General features: G+C 43.3%; 1 protein-coding gene across 1 annotated transcript; it reads left to right on the top strand.

Moving 5' to 3' along the window:
* Positions 1-1,130: 1,130 nt before the first annotated feature.
* On the top strand, positions 1,131-7,558 carry LOC145521475 (elongation factor 1-alpha 1). The gene is made up of 8 exons (XM_081530092.1): positions 1,131-1,163; positions 2,094-2,271; positions 2,534-2,713; positions 2,834-3,130; positions 3,211-3,361; positions 3,458-3,714; positions 3,798-4,032; positions 4,135-7,558. The coding sequence occupies exons 2-8, from the start codon at positions 2,128-2,130 to the stop codon at positions 4,257-4,259; spliced, it is 1,389 nt and encodes a 462-aa protein (XP_081386218.1). The 5' UTR covers positions 1,131-1,163; positions 2,094-2,127; the 3' UTR covers positions 4,260-7,558.
* The last annotated feature ends 19,001 nt before the right edge of the window (positions 7,559-26,559 follow it).

Genomic DNA, 26,559 nt, shown 5'->3' with positions numbered 1-26,559 from the left:
AGTTACAATCAACAGGATGAGGGAAAATGAGGCTATTCACTTAAGTGGGATAGGCCATTTTGGGGAAGCAGTGATTCACAGCAGTGTTGGAGACTGTAAACTGCGTGGATAAGCTTGCTGATGCTGTCGATCTTAGTCTCTACATGAGATCATGTGGAAAAGCTGAACATGAGAAACTCTTTTTAGGTTTTTCATGCTTGCAATCAAACGAGTGTACACTGGAAAACGTACCAGGAGACCAGACACAGACTCGGGATTTCGTTAACGTAATAACACTAGAGTTGGAAGTAAAGCAAACTGCAGGATTTAAGTCTATTCTAAACTGAAAAACTGGACATCTGGAGTACCACATGGCGTGACTGTGTGGTATGAACTTTGAATAAAAGCTTTGAATGGCGAAAGCCAAGAGGCTGCCCCTGGAGCATATTTGTCGGGCTGTTGGCCTCCGAACCGAACCACTCGTGGATTCTCCGGCCCTGTCGGCCCTCCGCCCTCGCCCGCCGCCCGGATCCCCGGGCCTTAGACTCCTCTCCAGCCGGAAGGGGCGCGGAGGGCAGGAGCCAGGGAGACACCAGCCCTCGTACAACAGGCGGCTCGAGGAGTTGGTCCGGAACCCGCGAGACGTTAAGGCTGGGGACGGGAGATGGGCTGCGGGGTGAAGCGATACCCCAATCTCGGTCTCTGCAGTGAAACTGGGAATGGTATAGAAGGAAGCTTCTGGACGTCCCCACCCGGCCGCCTCCTCGCCGCCCCACCCCCCAGCTGTGCAGCGAGTAATTCATACAAAAGGAGGACTCGTCTCTGCCCGGGGGAAGCCCAGGGACCGTCGATAAACTCCCGCTACCCTGGAACCGCGGGAGCGCTCGTCCCCGCCCCTCACCCCCCGCCCACCCGCTCTCGTCCTCCTCTGGGTCGAGAGGAGCATGCGCGGGGCGTCCGGAGCTCGTCAGTGGGCTGAGCGTACATCGCCCACGGTCCCCGAGACGTGGGGGGAGGGGACGGAGCTGGAACTGGTGCCTGGCGGAGGCGGCGCGGGGTAAACTGGGAAAGTGGTGTCGTGTGCTGGCTCCGCCCTTTTCCCCGAGGGTGGGGGAGAACCGTATATAAGTGCCGTAGTCCCCGCGAACGTTCTTTTTCGCAACGGGTTTGCCGCCAGGATACAGGTGAGTGTCGGGTGTGGCTTCGGTGGGCCCGGCCTCCGCCGACGGCCGCGGCCTCCTTGTGCGTGTGTCTGCCGCCGCGCCCGTGGGCATCTTCACCATGTTCTTGACCCGGATTTCGGGGTGTGAGCGGGTGGGGAGGGGGGACAGTTCGAGGCCTTGCGCGTTTCTCGCAGCCCCTCTGCCTCGTGCTTGGGTTGAGGCCTGGGCTGCGGCACCGTGGCGGCTGCGTGTGGATCCCGCCGCGCTTTGCCGCCCGGTTTCCTCCGCCCCGCCGCCACACGCACGCTACTGAGCAACTCCACACGTCCGCGGGCTTTTCGGTCGGGGCGGTTCGCCCTAGGCCGGTCGGGAGCTGACAGGATGGGCTTCTCGGCGCTCGTGGGGTACCGCGGGCCGGGGTGGGGGGCGGCCGCGAGGCGCGGAGGGCGCGGGCCCGCTTCGCTGGCGCACATGCCAGCGCGGCCTCGCTGGGCCGAGGCGGGGCGGGAGAGCCGTGGCGGCCGGGCGAGCTGAGAGCGCCGCCCCGCCCGTGCGGCACCAGTTGCGTGCGCGGAAAGATGGCCGCTCCCCGGCCCCGCTGCACGGCTTCAAAATGGAGGACGCGGCGGCCCGGGCGGGGAGCGGAGGGTGAGTCACCCGCACAAAGGCCCCGGGCCCGTCCCTGCCTGGCGCCGCTTCCTCGGGACCCCCCCGCGGCGGACCGGGTGCCGTCTTGGCCCCTCGATGCCTAGCGGTTCCAGAGCGACACATGGGGTGGGGGAGGCGGTCTGGACGGTGGCGATGATGGGTGGAGACATGAGTTGGGCCGGCTTGGCGCTGGTTGTAATGCTCCTTGGAATTTGCCCTTGGAGTTTGGATCGTAGCTTTTTCTTCAGCTTCCGGACAGTGGTTTAAAGTATTTCCCACACCCCCCTCCCCTTTTCAATTTAGGTGTCGTGAAAACCACCGTTAAACCTAAGCCAAAATGGGAAAGGAGAAGACCCACATCAACATCGTTGTCATCGGGCACGTAGACTCGGGGAAGTCGACCACGACTGGCCATCTGATCTACAAATGTGGCGGGATCGACAAGAGAACAATTGAAAAGTTCGAGAAGGAGGCTGCCGAGGTAGGCAAAATTAGGATGAGAATAATGGCTGAGCAAGTGCATTAAGTGGTAATTTTACGAAAACTAGCCAGTAGTCTAGATCTGACTTTACTAGTTAAAAGGTAAATTGCAAAGTTTACTGTTAAGTCAGTTAACTTTTAGGAAGAAGGTAAATGGACTTAAGTGTAGCAGTTGGAAGCATTTTTTCCGAGTTAGGGAAAAAAGTTCATGTTGGAGTTAGATCATGTTTTAGTTACCAAGTAATCATTCTTAATCTTTCTAGATGGGAAAGGGCTCCTTCAAATATGCCTGGGTCTTGGACAAACTGAAAGCTGAACGTGAGCGTGGTATCACCATTGATATCTCCCTGTGGAAATTTGAGACAAGCAAGTACTATGTTACCATCATTGATGCCCCAGGACACAGAGACTTCATCAAAAACATGATTACAGGGACATCCCAGGTTTGTTGAGACTAAAAACTACTGAAAATAACTCTTTGCGTCTGTTTTTACACTGGCAAAACTATGGATCCTTTTGAAGAACTTAGGTTTAACAGGATGTGGACTTGTTTTTTTTCAAAGGCTGACTGTGCTGTCCTGATTGTTGCTGCTGGTGTTGGTGAATTTGAAGCCGGTATCTCCAAGAACGGGCAGACCCGTGAGCATGCCCTTCTAGCTTACACTCTGGGTGTGAAACAACTAATTGTTGGAGTTAACAAAATGGATTCCACTGAGCCACCCTACAGCCAGAAGAGATACGAGGAAATTGTTAAGGAAGTCAGCACCTACATTAAGAAAATTGGCTACAACCCCGACACAGTAGCATTTGTGCCCATTTCTGGCTGGAATGGTGACAACATGCTGGAGCCAAGTGCTAACGTAAGTGATTTCCAAGTTTTCAAGACTTTTAAGTTCTGTAAGGGGGTTTAGTTTGATGGTAACAGTGTTTCTTGTTTTAGATGCCATGGTTCAAGGGATGGAAAGTCACCCGTAAGGACGGCAATGCCAGTGGAACCACCTTGCTTGAAGCTCTGGATTGCATCCTGCCACCAACTCGCCCAACTGACAAACCCTTGCGTTTGCCTCTCCAGGATGTCTATAAAATTGGTGGTAAGTAAAACAAAACCATTAGAATGTGTCTGGGTTGCTACAATACCTTCTGCCTGCTTTGAGGCATTTATTAAGTGCTGTAAACGTTTATTCTAGGTATTGGTACTGTTCCTGTGGGTCGTGTGGAGACTGGTGTTCTCAAACCTGGCATGGTGGTCACCTTTGCTCCAGTCAATGTAACAACTGAAGTAAAGTCTGTAGAAATGCACCATGAAGCATTGAGTGAAGCCCTCCCTGGGGACAATGTGGGCTTCAATGTCAAGAACGTGTCTGTCAAAGATGTTCGTCGTGGCAATGTGGCTGGTGACAGCAAAAATGATCCACCCATGGAAGCTGCTGGCTTCACAGCTCAGGTAGTACTTAGAGACAGGTTTTTATTGATGGCTATGACCTTAAGGGTCTTTGAGACTCAACTAAATGCAAGTGTTCTTTCCAGGTGATTATTCTGAACCATCCAGGCCAAATCAGTGCTGGTTATGCACCTGTGCTGGATTGTCACACAGCTCACATTGCTTGCAAGTTTGCTGAGCTGAAGGAGAAGATTGATCGTCGTTCTGGGAAAAAGCTGGAAGATGGCCCTAAATTCTTGAAATCTGGTGACGCTGCCATCGTTGATATGGTTCCTGGCAAGCCCATGTGTGTCGAGAGCTTCTCTGACTACCCTCCCCTGGGTAAGGATGTTTTTCTGCTGTAATTAAAAACTTAATTTTAGAAGTAAACTTAAAGATTTGAAAAATGTCTCTTAACGGTAATACAATATTTGTTTTTCATAGGCCGTTTTGCTGTGCGTGACATGAGACAGACAGTCGCTGTGGGTGTCATCAAAGCAGTGGACAAGAAGGCAGCTGGAGCTGGCAAGGTCACCAAGTCTGCCCAGAAAGCTCAGAAGGCTAAATGAATATTATCCCCAATACCTGCCACCCCAGTCTTAATCAGTGGTGGAAGAACAGTCTCAGAACTGTTTGTCTCAATTGGCCATTTAAGTTTAATAGTAAAAGACTGGTTAATGATAACAATGCATCGTAAAACCTTCAGAAGGAAAGGAGAATGTTTTTGTGGACCATATGTTTTGTGTGTGGCAGTTTAAGTTATTAGTTTTTAAAACCAGTACTTTTTAATGAAAACAACTTGACCAAAAATCTGTCACAGAATTTGAGACCCATTAAAAAAAGTTTAATGAGAAACCTGTGTCTTCTTTTGGTCAACACTGTAATTCCCTATAGTACTACTTTGGTAAGAGTTGCTCATAAGCTATTTCTGGTAAAACAGTTTTCAAATTATGGGTTTGTATTTCTAGGTTGGAGCTTCAGGTTTGTTAACCTTGTGTTGAGAACTCATCTGTTTTAATAACATCTTAAGCATTGGTTCAACACTTTTTTAGATTAGGACAGTTGAGCAAAGAGTAACTATGTTTTATATGTAAGCTAGTTTGTAAGGTCAGATTCTATAGTATAAAAGCTGTTGCATATAGAATTTTGTATGGTTACATAAATAATGAGTAAATCTATGTCGTTTAGTTTCCCAGTTATGAGGCTGTGCATTCACATTTATAATAAGTTAATCTAAAATGTGAGGCTTAAACAGTATTGAGTACGTCCCTGCTAGAGTTAATTGTATACAGGTTCTAGGAAAAATAAAAGATGCTGGAGGCTAATTGTGTTGCCTGTCACTTAAATAGAAATGGAACTTTGTATAGGAATTCTAATGGGCAAGGTTGAGTGGAGAGAACATTGCTACATTGGAGAATGAGGTATGGTGGTAAATAGCATAAGAGGAAGTATGGCCCATTTGGGTCTGAGTGTAGGTTAATCTAGTTTAAAATGTTTTCAAAATTAACTGCCATTTTAAGAACTAGAAAGGAAATTAGAAAGTTGTAATTTACAGGTTGCTATAATTTGACCGTTGGATGAAAACAGCCCTTAACTCGAGAGGAGTTAATTTGGTAACCTGTAAATTGCAGGGCTTGGTCAAAAACGGGGAAAACTAGCTGGTCAGTTGATAATCGGTCTCTGGGTATAAGCCATGTAGTTCTAAGTTAACCTTGGTTTTGATAGTAAATCTTACGCATTTGCAGAAACTGAGTAATTCTGTATCAGATAACTTGGCTGTTACAATATGAAAGGAAAATTAATCCAGCTGAAACTGGTGAAATCACCAGTTACCATTGTAGAAGCCTTATTTTGCGAGTAGAAAGCATCCTGTGAGCTGTAGACAGGTGGATTGTTAATTGGAATTTTTCTGAATTGGTAGGGGCCCTAAAATGACAGAAGATTTGATCTCTAGCTTGTCCCCTTAATGTTTTGACAGGTTTGGTGTTATCTTTAGCTAGTATCATTAGCTAGTAAATAGCTGATGTAAATCTGACAGTTACCCGGAGATATTTGTCTTCACAAGGAAGGTTTCATTACAGAAAATAGGTTTCCTTAAGTGGAAGTTGAAGGAGAGCAGGACATAGATTTGTCTGTACAGAATTGCTGTGAGCACCACCTACTGGTGGTTACTAAAGACTAGTTTAAAACATGAATTTCTAGGTTCAGGATGAATGTTTTGTTCAGTTTTTTTATACAGTTGCCTTTCTGAATATGAACTGAAAGTGAAAAGATTTATAAAACAAACTGGTGCTTGACCTTAAACCCCATTTTTAAATTGCCCAACTGTTGAAATAAAGAATCTCTAATGGAATCTTGTTGAAATTTGGCCCTAGGAATTCTTGTGTGGTTTCAGAATATGAGAGGCAGTCTGATTTCTGAAAAAAGATTCTTAATCCTATTCCCAGAATAGGCAATCTAGAAAATTGAGTTTGGGCCAGATAAACTATGCTTTGGGGTTTTTTTAAGAGCATGAGCAATTCATCTGTTTGGGTTTTGGTCTCCCCAAAAGTGGATTGCATATACTGAAGAGCTTGATTTAGTAATTTGCCAAATGGGGTATATAATACCAGGACAGGACTATGGATTTTATTTTTATTAAAGTATATTTACCTTGGTTACATTTTGCTAGGTTGAGCACTGAGCTCATGCCAAAAAGGGCTGTTTCTGGCTCTATATACAATTCCTGAAATGGGCAGCTCTAGAAAAGTGAAAACTTGAGTGTCAAGATGTCTTTATGTTTTTGGTTGATAGGTGTTAGATGTCATTGTGAAATGCTGCAGGACTATGTACAGTCGAGTATTATTAAAGGTGTGTTAGTTATTCCCTTGGATCTTAAAAGGAATGAGCAGCATGAGTTCTCAATCTTGTGATAAGGGGAGAAGAGCAAGCTCTTCCATATGAGAAAGAAGGTGGAATGAGATACATTTTCCTTTATTTCAACGTTCCTGAAATTTTTCCTGATCTGGTTTTGCTTTTCATGACTCTGTCCTTTATTCTTCCAAACCCTAAAGGTTCTCTCACCCAGGTGGCATCAGATTCCCCTGTTTGCAGGCCTCTGGTAACTTCCTAGACTAGTTAAAATCACAATTGAAGTTGCATTGCTTGCTCAGGTGATAGTGATTTAGGAAAAACTTGAGTTTGGAAACTGCCATATGTCTCCTGAAAGGTCATTGACCTTTGATCCAATGGAAAACTTGGAAAGGATCGTATGGGTTTCTTTTCTAAATAGGTTATGCTATGTAGTCCTGTCACTAGAAATGAGTGAGATTAGTGAAATTGTCAAATATCTTGAACAACGTTCAGGCCCATGGATCTCCAAGCCTTGAGTGCTCAGTGACAACAAAGATAACGTTAATATTTCAAGTAAGCAATAATAGAAAACTTAGAGGAATATTTTAAAGTTCTTACCACTTTTTTTATTGAGGTCCTTAACCTAAAATTTACCCTGTAGAAGTGTTTTGCAAGTTTTGATAAAGTTTACCAAAAAAGTTTATTTACCACAATCATGGTACAGAGTTATTTCCATCACCTTTTCCCCTCCCCCAAATTCCCTGTGCCCCTTTGTGGTCAATCACTCTTCTCTACCTCTTATTCTTGGTAACTACTGACCTATATTCTGTCCCTGTTTTGTTTGCAGCAGTGTCACATACCTGAATTGATACCATATGTAGCCTTTTAAATCTGGTTTCTTTGACGTAGCATGATGCCTTTGAGATGATCTGTTTTGCATGTATCAGTAATCTGTTCCTTTTTAATAACTAAGCTTGTTTACAGCTGAGGGACATTGGTTGTTTTGGATAATTACAAATAAACCACTAAACATTCACATAGGTTTGTGTGTGATTATAGGTTTTCATTTTCCTTGTGTAAAAACCTAGGAGTGGGATTGCTTATTAGTTATTGACAAGTGTATACTTTTTAAGAAACTGCTAAAGTTTTTCAAAGTGAGTGAATTGTTAGTAATTTAGGTGAAATCATTTTGATATGAATTTCTTGAAAATAATTCATTTGGCTCTTACTGTTGTCGGGTCTCAGTTGTGGCACATGGGGTCTTGGTTGCATCACTGTCTCCTATTGCAGCACACATAGGTTCTCTCTAGTGGCGTACAGGGTTAGTTGCCTGACCACGGATGGAACCCACATCCTCTGCATTGCAAAGTGGGTTCTTAGTCATTGGACCACCAAGGAAGACCCTGATTTGATTAACTTTTTAATGAAAATTAATTTGACTAAAGCTTTCCTTGTAGCTCAGTCGGTAAAGAATCTGGCTGCAGTGCAGGAGACCTGGGTTCAATCCCTGGGTTGGGAAGATCCCCTGGAGAAGGAAATGGCAACCTGCTCCAGTATCCTTGTCTGGAAAATCTCATGGACAGAGGAGCCTGGTGGGCTGCAGTCGATGGAGTCGCAGAGTTGGGCTTGACTGAGTGACTTTAACACTTCCTTAATTTGACTAAGTGTTACACCGAGACTCTAGGACAGTTGCGCCAGACACTATTCTATTCCACACACTTGGGGTAGGATTGTGAACAAAATGGATACAGTCCTTGCCCTTTGAGTTGATAGTCTACTGGGGGAACTAGATACTGAGTTAAGGAGATAAAATTCACTTCTGGTGATGTTCTTAAGGGAAAGAAGGATGCTATGAGCAGGAAGAGTGAAAGGAATGTAATTTAGATTGGTTAGAGAAGGTTATTTGTCAGAAATAGCTGAGATCTTGAAGGATAAGTAAAAATAATTGAAAAATGTGAAAACGTTGGACTACTTCGTAACAATTACGTAGAATCAGAAGTCTTGTGGGTGTGAGTCACTCAGTCGTGTCTGACTCTTAGTGAGTCTATGGATTAACCTGCCAGGCTCCTCTGTCCGTGGAATTCTCCAAGCAAGAATACTGGAACTGGCAGCCTACTCTCCAGGGGATTTTCCCAACCTAAGGATCGAACCTAGGTCTGCATTGCAGGTGGACTCTTTACCAGCTGAGTGACCAGGAAAGCCCTAGAAGAGCTGAAAACCTAAAAACCTTTTAACTACTCAAATTGATTTTGAATGTACTCATTGCAATTTTTGGTTGATTACTTTGTGAGTGTGTGGTTGTCATATGTTGGAGGGCAGAGGCACAGTTGCTCAGTCGTGTCTGACACGTTTTGACCTCATTGACTGTAGCCCACTAGGCTTTTCTGTTCATAGAATTTTCCAGGCAGAATACTGGAGTGGGTTGCCATTCCTGTTCCAAGGGATCTTCCTGACCCAGGGATTGAACCCCCGTCTCCAGCATCCCTTTCCTTGGCAGGCAGTTTCTTTATCACTGAGTCACCTGGGAAGCCCCATAGGGGCAGATATTACACTTCTGTTACAAATGAGAGACTTTAGTATGCTGCTGCTGCTGCTAAGTCGCTTCAGTCGTGTCCGACTCTGTGACCCCATAGACGGCAGCCCATCAGGCTCCGCCGTCCCTGGGATTCTCCAGGCAAGAATACTGGAGTGGATTGCCATTTCCTTCTCCAGTGCATGAAAGGGAAAAGTGAAAGTGAAGTCGCTCAGTAGTGTCCAACTCTTAGCAACCCCATGGACTGTAGCCTACCAGGCTCCTCCGTCCATGGGATTTTCCAGGCAAGAGTACTGGAGTGGGGTGCCATTGCCTTCTCCGGACTTAAGTATGGAGGACTTAAGTATGGAGGCTACTAAATCATCCCATTGCTGGATGAAATTTTTTCTTGAAATTTATTTAAATTTTATTGCTGGTAACAACTAGGGTATTCTCTTGGTCCAACTGAATGATTTCATTTTCTTTTGTAAGAGTTACTAATTTACCTGAAGACGCTAGTCAATACCTCTCAGTCACATCTGAGCTAAACACTCTTCGGTTCCTACAGCTGTTTCTTGAAGTATAGTTGATTTACAATGTTTTTTTTCAGGTGTACAGCAAAGTGATTCAGTTATATGTATATATATTCTTTTTCAGGGGCTTCCCAGGTGGCTCAGTGGTAAAGAATCTGCCTGCCAAGCAGGAGACCACAGGTTCTATCCCTGGAACGGGAACTTGTAACCCACTCCTATTCTTGCCTGGGAAGTCCCTATATTCCATGAGGGCTATATTCCGTGGGGTCGAGAAAGTTGGACATGACTTAGGGACTAACCTACATTTTTTTTCCAGACTCTTGCTATATAGGTTATTAAAAAATATTGAATATAGTTCCTTGTACTATACAGTAGATTTTGTTGGTTATATATTTTTGGTTTTTTGGCCTCACTGCACAGCAACATGTGGGATCTTAATTCCACATTCAACAAGGGATTGAACCCACACACCCTGCAGTGGAAGTGCAGAGTCTTAACCACTAGACTGCCAGGGAAGTCCCTGGTTATCTTTTTCTTTCTGTATGATTCCATTTATATGAAATGTCCAGACTAGACAGAGCCAGAGAGAAAGCAATGATTAAAAATATTCTAAAATTTAGTTATGGTTACACAACAGTAAATATACTCCAAACCATTGACTTCTATACTTTAAAGAGGTGAATGTTGTATGTGAGTTACATTTACATCTCATAGCTTTTTAAAAAAAATACTTCTGTCAGGTATTAGGACAGCCCAGAGGTCAGTTGTTTAAGGCCAAATGTCCCTCATGGGTTGATTCTGTAGTCTTTTATCCACACACTACAAAAGGCAGTTACTACACAATGTTGAAGTCTTTCCTTGCTCTAGTAGAAATCGGCACAATTGACAGATCTCAATTTCCCTAAATAGGCTGATATTAGGTGGGGTGTGTGAATGTGTGTATGGCTTGTGAATTAAAGTGACTTGAAGCAGAACCACCTGTGTAGCAGGTCCTGGCTGGCTTTCGGGTATGTGAGTGGGGAGAGGAAGGAAGGTGTCCCAGTTTTCTGTTACTTAGTGGCTAAGTCATGTCTGATTCTTTGCAGTCCCATGGACCGTAGCATACTAGGCTTCCCTGTGCGTCTCTATTTGCTGGAGTTTGCTGAAACTCACGTCCATTGAGTTGGCAATGCCATCCAGCCATCTCATCCTCTGTTGCCCCCTTCCCCTCCTGCCCTCAATCTTTCCCAGCATCAGAGTCTTTTCCAATGAGTTTGCTCTGCTCTGCACATAAAATCACCCGTGACCATTTCACGTAGCCTGGATTTCTTTGTAGCAGGCACTGGGTTCCATGAGTGAGTATTCTAAGGGAACCAGATGGAGGCCTTATTATCTTTACTAGGACTCGGCTCTGGCGTTCATGCAGTGTCACTTCTGTAGTCACTGGCTCACTCCACAGACCCCAACTCCAGGGGAGAGGGGTGTCACCATCATGTGGTGGGAAGAGCACATGAGAGGGAAGCTGTGGGCATCTTTGGAAAATACTATATTTTTTACATGATAGTGTGTATGGTTCAGTTCAGTCGCTCAGACGTGTCCGACTCTGGGACCCCATGGACTGTAGCACACCAGGCCTCCCTGTCCATCACCAACTCCTGGAGTTTACTGAGATTCATGTCCACTGAGTTGGTGATGCTATCCAACCATCTCATCCTCTGTCGTCCCCTTCTCCTCCCGCCTTCAATCTTTCCCCAGCATTGGGGTCTTTTCAAATGAGTCAGTTTTTCGCATGAGGTGGCCAAAGTATTGGCGCTTCAGCTTCAACATTAGTCTTTCCAGTGGACACCCAGGACTGATTTCCTTTAGGATGGACTGATTGGATCTCCTTACAGTCGAAAGGACTCTCTCAAGAGTCTTCTCCAACACCAAGTTTAAAAACATCAATTCTTCAGTGCTCAGCTTTCTTCATTGTCCAACTCTCACATCCATACATGACCACTGGAAAAACCATAGCTTTGACTAGACGGACCTTTGTTGGCAAAGTAATGTCTCTGCTTTTAATATTCTGTCTAGGTTGGTCACAACTTTTGTTCCAAGGAGCGTCTTTTAATTTCATGACTGCAGTCACCATCTGCAGTGATTTTGGAGCCCCCCAAAATAAAGTCTGACACTGTTTCCACTGTCTCCCCATCTATTTCCCATGAAGTGATGGGACCAGATGCCATGATCTTAGTTTTCTGAATGGTGAATTTTAAGCCAACTTTTTCACTTTCCTCTTTCACTTTCATCAAGAGGCTCTTGAGTTCTTCAATTTCTGCCATAAGGGTGGTGTCACCTGCATATCTGAGGTTATTGATATATCTTCCAGCAATCTTGATTCCAGCTTGTGCTTCGTGCAGTCCAGCATTTCTCATGATGTACTCTGCATATAAGCTAAATAAGCAGGGGGGCAATATACAGCCTTGACATACTCCTTTCCCAATTTGGAACCAGTCTGTTTTTCCATGTCCAGTTCTAACTGTTGCTGCTTGACCTGTACACAGATTTCTCAAGAGGCAGGTAAGGTGGTCTGGTATTCCCATTTCTTTCAGAATTTTCCACAGTTGTGATCCACACAACAAAGTCAAAGGCTTTGGCATAGTCAATAAAGCAGAAGATTTTTTCTGGAACTCTCTTGCTTTTTCGATGATCCAGTGGATGTTAGCAATTTGATTTCTGGTTCCTCTGCCTTTTCTAAATCAGCTTGAACATCTGGAAGTTCATGGTTCATGTACTGCTGAAGCCTGGCTTGGAGAATTTTGAGCAAATTTAGTGTGTATATGTTACTCCTGACTTCCTAATTTATTCTCCCCTTGCCCTTCCCATTTGGTAACCATAAATTTGTTTTCTATCTATGGGCCTATTTCTGTTTTGTATGTAAATTCATTTGTATTACTTTTTAGATTCACATATGAGTGATAATCATACTAGTCTTTGGCTTAGTATTATAATCTTTAAGTCCATCTATGTTGCTACAAATGGCATTGTTCCTTTTTTATGACTAAGTAACATTCTATTGTGTACATACACCCCATCTTCATCCGCTCATCTTTCGATAGTCATTTACGTTGCTTCCATTTCTTGTCTATTGTAAATAGTTTGTTATGCAAAGATGGGATCGATAAAGGACAGAAATAGTATGGACCTAACAGAAGCAGAAGATATTAAGAAGAGGTGGCAAGAATACACAGAAGAACTGTACAAAAAAGATCTTCACGACCCAGATAATCATGATGGTGTGATCACTCACCTAGAGCCAGACATCCTGGAATGTGAAGTCAAGTGGGCCTTAGAAAGCATCACTACAAACAGAGCTAGTGGAGGTGATGGAATTCCAGCTGAGCTATTTCAAATCCTGAAAGATGATGCTGTGAAAGTGCTGCACTCAATATGCCAGCAAATCTGGAAAACTCACCAGTGGCCACAGGACTGGAAAAGGTCAGTTTTCATTCCAATCCCAAAGAAAGGCAATGCCAAAGAATGCTAGAACTACCACACAGTTGCACTCATCTCACATGCTAGTAAAGTAATGCTCAAAATTCTCCAAGCCAAGCTTCAGCAATATGTGAACCATGAACTTCCAGATGTTCAAGCTGGTTTTAGAAAAGGCAGAGGAACCAGAGATCAAATTGCCAATATCCGCTGGATCATCGAAAAAGCAAGAGAGTTCCAGAAAAACATCTATTTCTGCTTTATTGACTATGCCAAAGCCTTTGACTGTGTGGATCACAATAAACTGTGGAAAATTCTGAAAGAGATGGGAATACCAGACCATCTGACCTGTCTCTTGAGAAACCTGTATGCAGGTCAGGAAGTAACAGTTAGACCTGGATGTGGAACAACAGACTGGTTCCAAATAGGAAAAGGAGTATGTCAAGGCTGTGTATTGTCATTCTGCTTATTTAACTTACATGCAGAGTACATCATGAGAAATACTGGGCTGGAAGAAACACAAGCTGGAATCAAGACTGCTGGGAAAATTATCAATAACCTCAGGTATGTAAATGACACCACCCTTATGGCTGAAAGCGAAGAACAACTAAAGAGCCTCTTGAAAGTGAGAGTGAAAAAGTTGGCTTAAAGCTCAACATTTAGAAAACTAAGATCATGGCATCTCATCCCATCACTTCATGGCAGATAGATGGGGAAACAGTGCAAACAGTGTCAGACTTTATTCTTGGGGGCTCCAAAATCACTGCTGATGGTGATTGCAGCCATGAAATTAAAAGATGCTTACTCCTTGGAAGGAAAGTTATGACCAACCTAGATAGCATATTAAAAAGCAGAGACATTACTTTGCCAACAAAGGTCTGTCTAGTCAAGGCTATAGTTTTTCCAGTAGTCATGTATAGATGTGAGAGTTGGATGGTGAAGAAAGCTGAGCGCCGCAGAACTGATGCTTTTGAACTGTGGTGTTGGAGAAGACTCTTGAGAGTCCTTTGGACTGCAAGGAGATCCAATCAATCCATCCTAAAGGAGATCATTCCCGGGTGTTCATTGAAAGGACTGATGTTGAAGCTGAAACTCCAATACTTTGGCCACCTCACGCGAAGAGTTGACTTATTGGAAAAGACCCTAATGCTGGGAAGGATTGGGGGCAGGAGAAGGGGACGACAGAGGATGAGATGGCTGGATGGCATCACCGACTCGATGAACACGGGTTTGGGTAGACTCCGGGAGTTGGTGATGGACAGAGAGGCCTGGTGTGCTGCGGTTCATGGGGTCGCAAAAAGTCAGACACGACTGAGCGACTTAACTGAATATAGGGGCACATGTATTTTTTCAAGATACAGTTTTCTCCAGATATATACCCAGAAGTGGGATTGCTGGATCATATGGCAACTATAGTTTTTTTTTTTAAGGAGCTTCCATACTGTTCTGGAGAAGGCAATGGCAACCAACTCCAGTATTCTTGTCTGGAAAATCCCATGGACGGAGGAGCCTGGTGGGTTGCAGTCCTTGGGGTTGCTAGGAGTCGGGCACGACTTCACTTTCACTTTTCACTTTCCTCCTTAGAGAAGGAAATGGCAACCCACTCCACTGTTCTTGCCTGGAGAATCCCAGGGACGGGGGAGCCTGATGGGCTGCTGTCTATGGGGTTGCACAGAGTCGGACACGACTGAAGCAACTTAGCAGCAGCAGCATACTGTTCTTCATAGTGCCTGCATCAATCTACATTCCTACCAGTAATGTAGGAGTGTTCCCTTTTCTCCACACCCTCTCCTGCATTTATTATTTTAATAATTTTTGATGATGGCCATTCTGACTGGTATGGGTACCTTATGGTAGTTTTGATTTGCAATTCTCTAATAATTAGTAATCTTGAGCATCTTTTCTTGTGCTCATTGGCCATCTGTATGTCTTTGGAGAAATGTCTCTTTAGGTCCCTAGTTCATTTTTGTCTGGGTTGTTGGATTTTTTTTAATATTAAGCCCTACAGCTCAATAGTTTCTTTCCATGCCATTCTCCCTCCCAGTTTATAGCTTTAGAGTGTTTTCACCAAAATTAAACATTATGACTGTGGATGCATTAAAGGACTGGTTTCTTAACCTAGAATACTTTTATTAATGTGACCAAAGAGATAGTCACCCAAATTTCCTAGCTTCCAAAATTGATACACTTGACTAGATCATCAGAGTGCTATAAATGGATAAAGGCTATCCTTTTCATCATCTAGCCAATGGGTACAATACTGTCCATCTCTTAAGACTGCTGTGAGGGTGAAAAACTGCCAATAAAAGGTAACTTTTGTCATCATTACAGTCATTTGGAAGATCACAGTTGCTTTGAGCAATACCACTCTACTTCTCTGGACTTCCCTGGTAGCTCAGCTGGTAAAGAATCCACCTGCAATGCAGATGACACAGTTTTGATTCCTGGGTTGGGACGATCCCCTGGAGAATGGAGAGTGGCTACCCACTCCAGTATTCTTGGGCTTCTCTGGTGGCTCAGATGGTAAAAAAAAAAAAAAAAAAATCTGCCTGCATGGAGGAGACCTGGGTTTGATCCCTGGGTTGGGAAGATCCCTTGGAGGAGGGCATGGCAACCAACTCCAGTATTCTTGCCTGGATAATTCAGGACACAGAAACCTGGTGGGCTAAAGTCCGTGAAGTCACAAAGAGTCAGACACAACTGAGTGACTAAGCACAGCACACTGTACTTCTGGATTATTCTAAACATTACCTGATTTTTTAATATGATTCCATTTATACGAAATATCCACAACAGGCAAATCCACAGACACACAGTTGACTGATTTTTTAAAAATTACCTTTGGCTGTGCTGGGTCTTTGAGTTCCAGAAAAACATCATTTTCTGCTTTATTGACTATGCCAAAGCCTTAGACTGTGTGGATCACAACATACTGTGGAAAATTCGTAAAGAAATGGGAATACAAGACCACCTGACCTGTCTCCTGAGAAATCTGTATGCAGGTCAAGAAGCAACAGTTAGAACCCAACATGAACAATGGACTGGTTCCAAATTGGGAAAGAAGCATGTCAAGGCTGTATACTGTCCCCCTGCTTATTTAACTTATACACAGAATACATCATGCGAAATGCCAGGATGGATGAAGCACAAGCTGGAATCAAGATTGCTGTAAGAAATATCAATAACCTCAGATATGCAGGTAACACCACCCTTATGGCAGAAAGAGGAACTAAAGAGCCTCTTGATGAAAGTGAAAAGGAGTGAAAAAGCTGGCTTAAAACCCAACATTCACAGAACTAAGATCATGGCATCTGGTGGTCCCATTACTTCACGGCAAATAGATGGGGAGACAATGGAAACAGTGACAGACTATTTTTTGGGGCTCCAAAATCACTGCAGATGGTGACTGCAGCCATGAAATTAAAAGATGCTTGCTCCTTGGAAGAAAAACTATGACCAACCTAGACAGCATATTAAGCAGAGACATTACTTGCTAACAAGGGTTCATCTAGTCAAAGTTATGGTTTTTCCAACAGTCCTGGTATGGATGTGAGTTGGACCATAAAGAAAGCTGAGCGCCGAAGAATTGATGCTTTTGAACTGTGGTGTTGGAGAAGACTCTTGCGAGTCCCTTGGAATGTAAGGAGATCAGTCCTGAATATTCATTGGAAGAACTAATGCTGAAGCTGAAGCTTCAATACTTTGGCCATCTGATGCGAAGAACTGACTCATTGGAAAAGACCCTGATGCTGGGAAAGATTGAAGGCAGGAGAAGGGGACGACAGAGGATGACACGGTTGGATGGCATCACCGACTTGATGGATATGAGTTTGAGCAAGCTCCGGGGAGTTGGTGATGGACAGGGAAGTTTGGTGCGCTGCAGTCCATGGGGTCACAGAGTTGGACACGACTGAGCGACTGAACTGAACTGAGTCTTCGTTGCTTTTTTGTTGTTGTTTGGGTTTTCTCTGGTGTTGAGCAGCGGCTACTCTTAATTGAGGTGTGTGGGCTTCTCAATGCAGTGGCTTCTCGTTGCAGAGCACAGGCTCTGAGCACGTGGACTTCAGTAGTTACAGCTCACAGGCTCAGTAGTTGCAGCTCTTGGATTCTAGAGCATGGGCTCAGTGGTTGTGGTACAAGGGCTTAGTTGCTCCATGACATATGGAATCTTCTCAGATCGGGGACTGAACCCATGTCTCCTGCGTTGGTAGGTGGATTCTTACCCACTGCACCACACAGGTAAGTCCCAAAGTAGACTGATGCTTGCCAGAGACTAGTGAAGGGGACTAGGGAGTGATCTTTAATTAAGGCTTTCTTAGATAGGGTGATGAAAATGTTCTGGAAGTAAATAGTGATTGGTAGTTTTGTGACCTTGCAAATGCATATACTAGAAACCACTGAACTGTACATTTTAAAAGGGTAAACTATGTTGTAAAAAAAAAATGTATATATATGTACATATATATGTGTATATATAAAATGGTGGAAAACAAGAGTGACAGCCAAGGGTCAGAGTCCTGCTTACTATGCACCACTCCTGGCCCTGCCTATGCTTGAGCACAGCCAAGGGACCCCCTACCCTCACTCTCACTGACCTGCCATGAGAACTGATGCTTTTAAACAGAAATTATATTTTAGGAAGATCTCTTTTAAGTTGTACTGCATTGTTTTTTTTAAACAAATAAACCTTTATTTTGGAGTAACTTTAGATTTATAGAAAAGCTGCAAACATAGGTAAGAGTTCCCATATACCCCTTACCTATTGTTTCTCATGCTGTTATCCTGCATTACCATAAAACATTTATCAGAACTAAGAAGCCAACATTAGTCTCTAGACTTTATTCAGATTTTGCCAGTTTTTTTCAAATGGTCTTTTTTTCTGTATTAGGACACAATCCAAGACACCACTGTGTGATTAATTTTAAAGACTCACATGTTGGGAGTTGACATTTATATCTCTGCTATACTTGATCATTTTGTTGAGATAATTTTGGATTTGGAGCCATGTTAAATAAAAGTGTGGCCTTTGTCATTTATACATCTAGCATTTTATGTTTCTTTAGTTTTACTTTAATTATTGTTAAGTACTAAGCAAACCAGGTCCAAAAACAGGGAACTTGGTAATGTATTAGAGAACTGCTGTTTTGTCTCACCAATTGCAAATTCACCTAATAATAATACAATAACCTGTGCCATACCTTACCATTTTAATCACAGGATTACCATAGTGAAAATTTTATCAAATGTTTGGTTAAAGCAAGGTGAAGTAGGTGAAAGCTTTAAATTGACTTGGCCTTTTTGAGCAGACCAAAAAAAAAAAAAAAATTGCAGAATTTACAGTTTCTATTTTAACCAGTCACACTTTCCCTAAAGGAGTTCAGGTAGTTTTGGGTTTTTGTCAAAGTTAACAATATATGCAGTCTGGATATTGCCTTTAACACTATCTCTTTTGATACCCTGTGTAAAATGTAGGTTATTGCTTGCACAAAGCCAAATCAATTTTAAAACAGACAGAATCAAAAGTAGGTAGTTTATTTTAGTAAGAGTAACTGGCATCAAAAACCAAGCCAAGAGAGCGTGCTATGATCATGCACGTGTGGTTAAGCAACGGATGGCTAATATAAAAAACAACTAAAAACCCCAAGATATTCCCCTTGGTTGAGTTTTCAGTAAAATCATGTGGTTGAGAGAATACCCTATCTGGTGTTCCACTAACCGTAGGGTTGCCACATAAAGAGTTTGAGTTCCAGTGCTGTCTGGAGGAATCCAAGGTGGGGATGTGGTCTTCTCAGCCTGGTGGTGAAGCCATCTGCAAAATTTTCTGAGCCCTGGGTTGTAACCTTTCAGATATAAGGATTGCAGCTATGCCATTGCAACAAAGGAAGGACCTGACCTAGACTTGACCTGTAGCCCTTCTCTTTTAACTATTGTCATACCTTCCTGATTGACCCTGTGGACTTCTCTGTTTAGCCTCCTACAGGATTCTGTGTAGAAACTGGCAACTCAGTAAATGTCTGAGAATTGAGGTGGTTTTTATTCAGTCATGATTGGGTATAAAAAACATTTTCCCATACTAACTCTTTATATTGAGTCTAGGAGATGCATCCCTTGGAACACCATTTCTCATATATATATATATATATGTGTATATATAAACTGCTTATAGGTTATAGGTTTTTTTCTTCAAAGCTTTGATACCTGTCTCTGCAGTTTGTTAAACTGCAACCCCCCCCCGAGGTTTTTCTGTGTAAAGCTGGAAATAAAATCAGTTAAGTTTCATTGTTTCAAACATTGCATGCTTGCACACATATACATAGTCTGGTCGTGTTTTAAACACAATACAGTCTATAAATGTTTTGTTTTAAATTTATGCAGTGTTTTTATGTATATTTATGCATTAAAAAATGTCAATTTCCCAGGTACTAAGAGGGTACAGACTGGCCTTCCCTGGTGATCAAGTGGCTAGGAATCTGTCGTGCAATGCAGGGGACATGGGTTCTATCCTTGGTCCAGGAAGATTACACATGCCGCCTGCGAGCTACAACTACTGAAGCCTGTGCACCCTAGGGCCTGTGCTCTGCACCAAGAGAAGCCGCTGCAACGAGGCCTGCACACCGGAACTAGAAAAAGCCTGCACGCAGCAATGAAGACCCAGTGTAGCCAAAAATAAATTTTTCAAAATTTATAGAAGGGTATAGACTAACTCTAAAAGAGAATTAAAAGAAAAACCAACCTATGACTAAAAATGAATTAATCAGGACACACTGGATTTTAAAAAATAGTCTAGCAAACACCTGAAAAGCATAACTCCATAAATATGTAGTATGAAATGGTCTTCAAAGAGAGAGAGCGGGAACTGAAGGATAAGCCCAAACAAACTTCTACCCTATATTGTTTAAGAGGGAGGAAGAAACACTTTATCCAGTGGAGGACCTTTCCTGGGAGGAAAAACCTACTTGAAAGTGATAGGCATTGTGAAGTCAGAATACCTGAGATCCATGCTCAACAGCAACTTGGAATTACATTTAAATCACATCACTTAATCAGGTACAGCGTAGGGAGAAACCAATGTCTTGTTTTTAAAAGCTTTTTAGAAAAATTTGAGGAATGTGTGTGTGTGCGTGCTCAGTCGCTCAGTCATGTCCAGCTTTTCTGACCCCCTGCACTGTAGCCCATCATGCTCCTCTGTTCATGGAATTTTCCAGGCAGGAATACTGGAGCAGGTTGCCATTTCCTACATGGAAAAAATATGCCTCTTAAAATTTATGAAATACAATTTGTATATAAATTACTGAAACAAAAGTATTAGAGCACTTGTTGCATACGACAAAAAACTAATTTCACGACCTGATAATGAATTGCAGACAGCAGTTACAAAAATGTTGATTCAGCTCAGTGACAGTCAAAAGTAAGGTTTCTAGATTAAAATAGTTGCATTTTTTCTCTTTATGGCATAAAAGCATAGGATCTCAAGGCTTTCCAGGTGGCTCAGTGGTGAAGGATCCGCCTGCCAATGCAGGACACAGGTTTGATCCCTGGTCTGGGAAGATTCCACATTCAGCGGAACCAATGAGCCCCGCCCCACACCTGCCGAAGCCTGTGCACCTGCAGCCTGTGCTCCACAACGAGAGAGACCACCGCAGGGAGAAGCCCGAGCACCGCAACTGCAGAGTAGCCCCCACTCCCTGCAGCGAGAGAAAGGCCAGCGTAGTAACGAGGCCCCAGCACAGACAAAAAATATGTAAATAAAAAAGCATCGGAGCTTAACCCCTATATATTTGTCCACAGGCATTAAGTATATCCAAAACAGTGTGCATTTGAAAAAAATTGGGCCTTGCCCACAAATTACCATAGCCCACCTCTCACTGAAAGGTGGAACAGCTTTTAGACTTAAATTTTTGTAACAATGTCAGCTCACTTTTCTGCACAACTGACCTGCTCTAGTACTTCCTTCAACAATACAAATTATTTGTCATCTAGGTTCCTGAGCCATCACACATTATAAAGTTACAGCTTTGTTTCTGCCACAAGCTACCGAGTGGATATTTATTTATGAAGGAAAGCTAGTGATTCTCACAGTTGGCTGAGCATCAGAAACACAGATGTGTTAGGAAGGAAGTTAGACATGAGCAACAACGGGAGGCCTGGCTGAAAGGGAGGCAGGCTGATCTCTAAACTCCAGCCCAGATGCACCCAGGAGAGCTGACATATGCTATAAAGTAACCAGAGAATTTTCAACTCCTGCACATGCACCCTAGGCACATCAGTTCAGTTCAGTTGCTCAGTCGTGTCCGACTCTCTGCGACCCCATGAATTGCAGCACGCCAGGCCCCCCTGTCCATCACCAACTCCCGGAGTCTACCCAAACCCATGTTCATCGAGTCGGTGATGCCATCCAACCATCTCATCCTCTGTCGTCCCCTTCTCCTCCCGCCCCCAATCCTACCCAGCATTAGGGTCTTTTCCAATGAGTCAGCCCTTCGCATGAGGTGGCCAAAGTATTGGAGCTTCAGCTTCAACATCAAACCTTCCAGTGAACACCCAGGATTGATCTCTTTTAGGATGGATTGATTGGATCTCCTTGCAGTCTAAGGGACTCTCAAGAGTCTTCTCCAACACCACAGTTCAAAAGCATCAATTCTGCGGCGCTCAGCTTTCTTCACCGTCCAACTCTCACATCCATACATGACCACTGGAAAAACCATAGCCTTGACTAGACGGACTTTTGTTGGCAAAGTAATGTCTCTGCTTTTAAACATGCTATCTAGGTTGGCCATAACCTTCCTTCCAAGGAGTAAGCGTCTTTTAATTTCATGGCTCCAGTCACCATCAGCAGTGATTCTGGAGCCCAAAAAAGTAAAGTCTGACACTGTTTCCACTGTTTCCCCATCTATCTCCCATGGAGTGATGGGACCAGATGCCATGATCTTAGTTTTCTGAACGTTGAGCTTTAAGCCAACTTTTTCACTCTCCTCCTTCACCTTCATCAAGAGGCTCTTTAGTTCTTCTTCACTTTCTGCCATAAGGGTGGTGTCATCCGCATATCTGAGGTTATTGATATTTCTCCCGGCAATCTTGATTCCAGCTTGTGTTTCTTCCAGCCCAGCGTTTCTCATGATGTACTCTGCATATAAGTTAAATAAGCAGGGTGACAATATACAGCCTTGACGTACTCCTTTTCCTATTTGGAACCAGTCTGTTGTTCCATGTCCAGTTCTAACTGTTGCTTCCTGACCTGCATACAGGTTTCTCAAGAGACAGACTTAAATTCAGACTTAAATTGAAGAAAGTAGGAAAAACCACTAGACCATTCAGGTATGACCTAGATCAAATCCCTTATGAGTATACAGTGGAAGTGACAAATAGATTTAAGGGACTAGACCTGATAGACAGAGTGCCTGATGAACTATGGACAGAGGTTCGTGACATTGTACAGGAGACAGGGATCAAGAAAATCCCCATGGAAAAGAAATGCAAAAAAGCAAAATGGCTGTCTGAGGAGGCCTTACAGATAGCTGGGAAGAGAAGAGAAGCGAAAAGCAAAGGAGAAAAGGAAAGGTATTCTCATCTGAATGCAGAGTTCCAAAGAATAGCAAGGAGAGATAAGAAAGCCTTCCTCAGCAATCAGTGCAAACAAATAGAGGAAAACAACAGATTGGGAAAGACTAGAGACCTCTTCAAGAAAATTAGAGATACCAAAGGAACATTTCATGCAAAGATAGGCTCGATAAAGGACAGAAATGGTATGGACCTAACAGAAGCAGAAGATATTAAGAAGAGGTGGCAAGAATACACAGAATAACTGTACAAAAAAGATCTTCACGACCCAGATAATCACGATGGTGTGATCACTCACCTAGAGCCAGACATCCTGGAATGTGAAGTCAAGTGGGCCTTAGAAAGCATCACTACGAACAAAGCTAGTGGAGGTGATGGAATTCCAGTTGAGCTATTTCAAATCCTCAAAGGTAATGCTGTGAAAATACTGCACTCGATATGCCAGCAAATTTGGAAAACTCAGCAGTGGCCACAGGACTGGAAAAGGTCAGTTTTCGTTCCAATCCCAAAGAAAGGCAATGCCAAAGAATGCTCAAACTACCGCACAATTGCACTCATCTCACATGCTAGCAAAGTAATGCTCAAAATTCTCCAAGCCAGGCTTCAGCAATACGTGAACCGTGAACTTCCAGATGTTCAAGCTGGTTTTAGAAAAGGCAGAGGAACCAGAGATCAAATTGCCAATATCCGCTGGATCATTGAAAAAGCAAGAGAGTTCCTAGGCACATAGTGGATACAAAATAACCACAGGGGCTTCTCCAAGTAACTTTAGGCAGTTAGGAGGCCACTAAGGAGTTAGGAATATTCTACATCTAATTTTAACAGACTGAATTATTGGAAGACATGGGAAGACAGAAACAACACAGCCTGGTGTTATATAACTTACAATTATCAACTGGCCTTGAGCGTATGCTTATTTGCATTCCCTTTCATTGATTGGTGGTGGGTATAAGCCCTACTTTGCACACACCATAACCAAGAGGAGACTGCAAGAACGAAAAGGGGAAGCCAAATGGGATCAGGTTGAAGAATCAGGAAGACTCCTTTAGGATCAGCCTGCTCCCATGTCTTGGGAGTATCTGTTTAACAAAAGATCTGTCTGCTTGAACTGAGCTATAATTTGTCTGTTGTTTTATACTCTTGAACCACTGCTCTAAATTTTTGCTGTGACAAGACAGGAACTCACGAAGAGAGATAAACTGACCTGCCAGATGCCAAGACATTTCCAGGGAAACTAAGTTAGAACTGGTTGTGATAAAGTTGGCTGTCTACAAGCTCTATTGAAAATTTTGATGTCTAGCTAGATCAACTGGTAAAGAACCTGCGATGCAGGAGTCCCTGGTTCAATTCCTGAGTGAGGAAGATCTGCTGGAGAAGGGCTAGGCTACCCACTCTAGCATTCTTGGGCTTCCCTGGTGGCTCAGCTGGTAAAGAATTTGCCTGCAGTGCGGGAGACCTGGGTTCAATCCTTGGGTTGCGAAGATCCCCTGGAGAATGAAATGGCTACCCACTCCAGTATTCTGGCCTGGAGAATTCCATGGACTAGATAGTCCATGGGGTCGAGTCCATGGGATCGCAGAGTCGGATGCGACTTTTACATTTTTCAACTAGGTTTTGGGGCTTCCTAGGTAGCACTAGCGGTAAAGAAACTGCTTGCCAATGCAGAAGTAAGAAACGCAGGTTCAATCCCTCAGTCGGGAAGACTGCTAGAGGAGGTCATGGCAACCTACTCCAGTATTCTTGCCTGGAGAATCCCATGGACAGAGGAACCTGGCGGGCTCCAGTCCATAGGGTTGCAGAGTCAGATACAACTGAAGCAACTTAGCACATACACATATCTAGGTCTAAGAATTACTGTTCAGTGACATCCCTGGTGGTCCAGTGGCTAAGACTCCATGCTCCCAATGCAGGGGGCCTAGGTTAGATCCCTGTTGGGGGATCTGCATGCTACATGCTACAACTAAAGCCCAGCACAGCCAAATGAAAAATATATATATTTTAAAATATTTTTAAAAAATATTTTTAAAAAGATAAAAAAAAAATCACTGCTCAAGGGCTTGCCAATCATACATACTTCCTTTATTTTTTATAACAGCTTTATTGATATATGTCACATACTATAAAATTCACCCTTTTAAAGAGTACAATTCAGTGGTCTTTAGTATGTTCATAAAACTGTACAACAATCTAACTTCAGAACATACTCATCACCTTAAAAACAAGTGCCCTTTTAAAGAGCAAAGAGGCTACCCAGAAGACTGCCTTTCCAATTCATTGGGTTAGTTTGCATACCAGCCTCAGGCCTAGACCAGATGCTGGGAGGCTGCAATGACCAAGACTACTCTAAACTAATGAAGAGTTTAAGCTTCTGGGGCTGTGGAAGGAAAAGAGTGAACGAAAGCATTGTTTTTTAGGCAAGGAAGAGGGCAGTGCACAGACATGGCTATCAGGAAGACAACCAGCAGTGTTTCTTAATGTTTCCAAGTGTTGTTTCTCATCTCTAGAACAGGAACTGCTTTATCATGGGTTAAAGCACAAGAATCCATGTAAAGCCCTTAACTTCATATCTGACACACGGTAAACATTATTAAGTAGTAGCTACTCTTTTAAAAGAAGGCTGAGCATCCAAGAATTGATGCTTTCGAATTGTGATGCTGCAGAAGACTCTTGAGAGTTCTTTGGACAGCAAGATCGAACCAGTCAACCCCAAAGGAAATCAACCCTGAATATTCATTGCAAGAATTGATGCTGAAGCTGAAGCTCCAATACTTTGGCCACGAGATGCAAAGAGCCAACTCACTGGAAAAGACCCTGGTCCTGGGAAAGGTTGAAGACAGAGGAGAGGGGGGCGACAGAGGATGAGATGGTTGGATGGCATGAAGACTCAATGGACCTGAGTTTGAGCAAGCTCAGGGAGATGGTGAAGGACTGAGAGGCCTGGCATGCTGCAGCCAATGGGGTTGTAGAGAATCGGACATGACTGAGCAACTAAACACCAATGAAAAGCATAATTCTCCCTATGAGGTTATGTGATTTCTCTTAGATTTTAGTTAATAGGAAAAAGTTTTCTCCTGGTCCCCTTGATGGGACAGGAAGAACTACGGTTTAACGTTTAAATGTAATGTGACTTTTCCTAACCCTTCCGTTTAAAATGTCTCAATTATATTTTTAGAAATAAGAAGGGGCTAAGTAATAAATAAGCAGGTTTTGGAGTCTGAGATACGTATACAAGTTAATTTATGGCTTTTAAAATTGTTATACAATATAAAATTTAACATCTTAATCAGTTTTTTAAAGAATTTATTTGGCTGTGCCAGGTCTTAGCTGCAGCACAAGGGATCGTCGGTATGTGGGATTTTTTTTTTTTTCAGTTGTGGCTTGCAAACTCCTAGTTGTGGCATGTGGGATCCAGTTCCCTGACCAGGGATCAAACCCAGGCCCCCAGCACTGGGAGCATGGAGTCTTAGCCATTGGAATGTCAGGTGAAGTTCCAACATCTGAAACTGTTTTTAACTATAAAGTGGCGTTTAGTATATTCACATTGTTGTGCAACCATTAACATCATCCTCCTGCGGAACTCTTCATCTTGCAAAATTGAAACTATCAAACAGTAAATTCCCACTCCTCTCTCGCCCCAACTCCTAGCAACCACCATTCTACTCTGCCTCTGTAAATTTAACTCCTCTCAATACCCCATGTAAGTGGAGTAAATACAGAGTCTGTCCTTTTGTGACTGGCTTATTTCAGTTAGCATAATGTCCTCAAAGTTTGTCCCAGGTGTAGCTTGTGTCAGAATTTGTTTCCTTTTAAAGGCTGAAAAGTATCTTATTGCATTTATATACACTGTTTATCCATACATCTGTTGACACATTTAGGTTGCTTCCACCTTTGGCTATTGTGGACAACGCTATGAACATGACCCTGGAACAGATCTCAGACCCTGCTTTCACTTCTTTTGAACATATACGTGTGTGTGAGATTTCG

The sequence above is a fragment of the Giraffa tippelskirchi genome, chromosome 9 (genome assembly GCF_054371585.1).
Source record: "Giraffa tippelskirchi isolate mGirTip1 chromosome 9, T2T-mGirTip1v1.2.pri, whole genome shotgun sequence".
In the NCBI taxonomy this organism is placed as follows: Eukaryota; Metazoa; Chordata; class Mammalia; order Artiodactyla; family Giraffidae; genus Giraffa; species Giraffa tippelskirchi.
Note: the sequence above shows the minus strand (reverse complement) of the source record. Positions and strands in the feature narration are given on the sequence as shown.

Coding starts and splice junctions, on each gene's coding strand:
- LOC145521475 (XM_081530092.1), top strand. CDS start 2,128: ATGGGAAAGGAGAAGACCCACATCAACATCGTTGTCATCGGGCACGTA. Junction 2,714..2,833: donor TGATTACAGGGACATCCCAG/GTTTGTTGAGAC, acceptor TTTTTTTCAAAG/GCTGACTGTGCTGTCCTGAT. Junction 3,362..3,457: donor GGATGTCTATAAAATTGGTG/GTAAGTAAAACA, acceptor CGTTTATTCTAG/GTATTGGTACTGTTCCTGTG.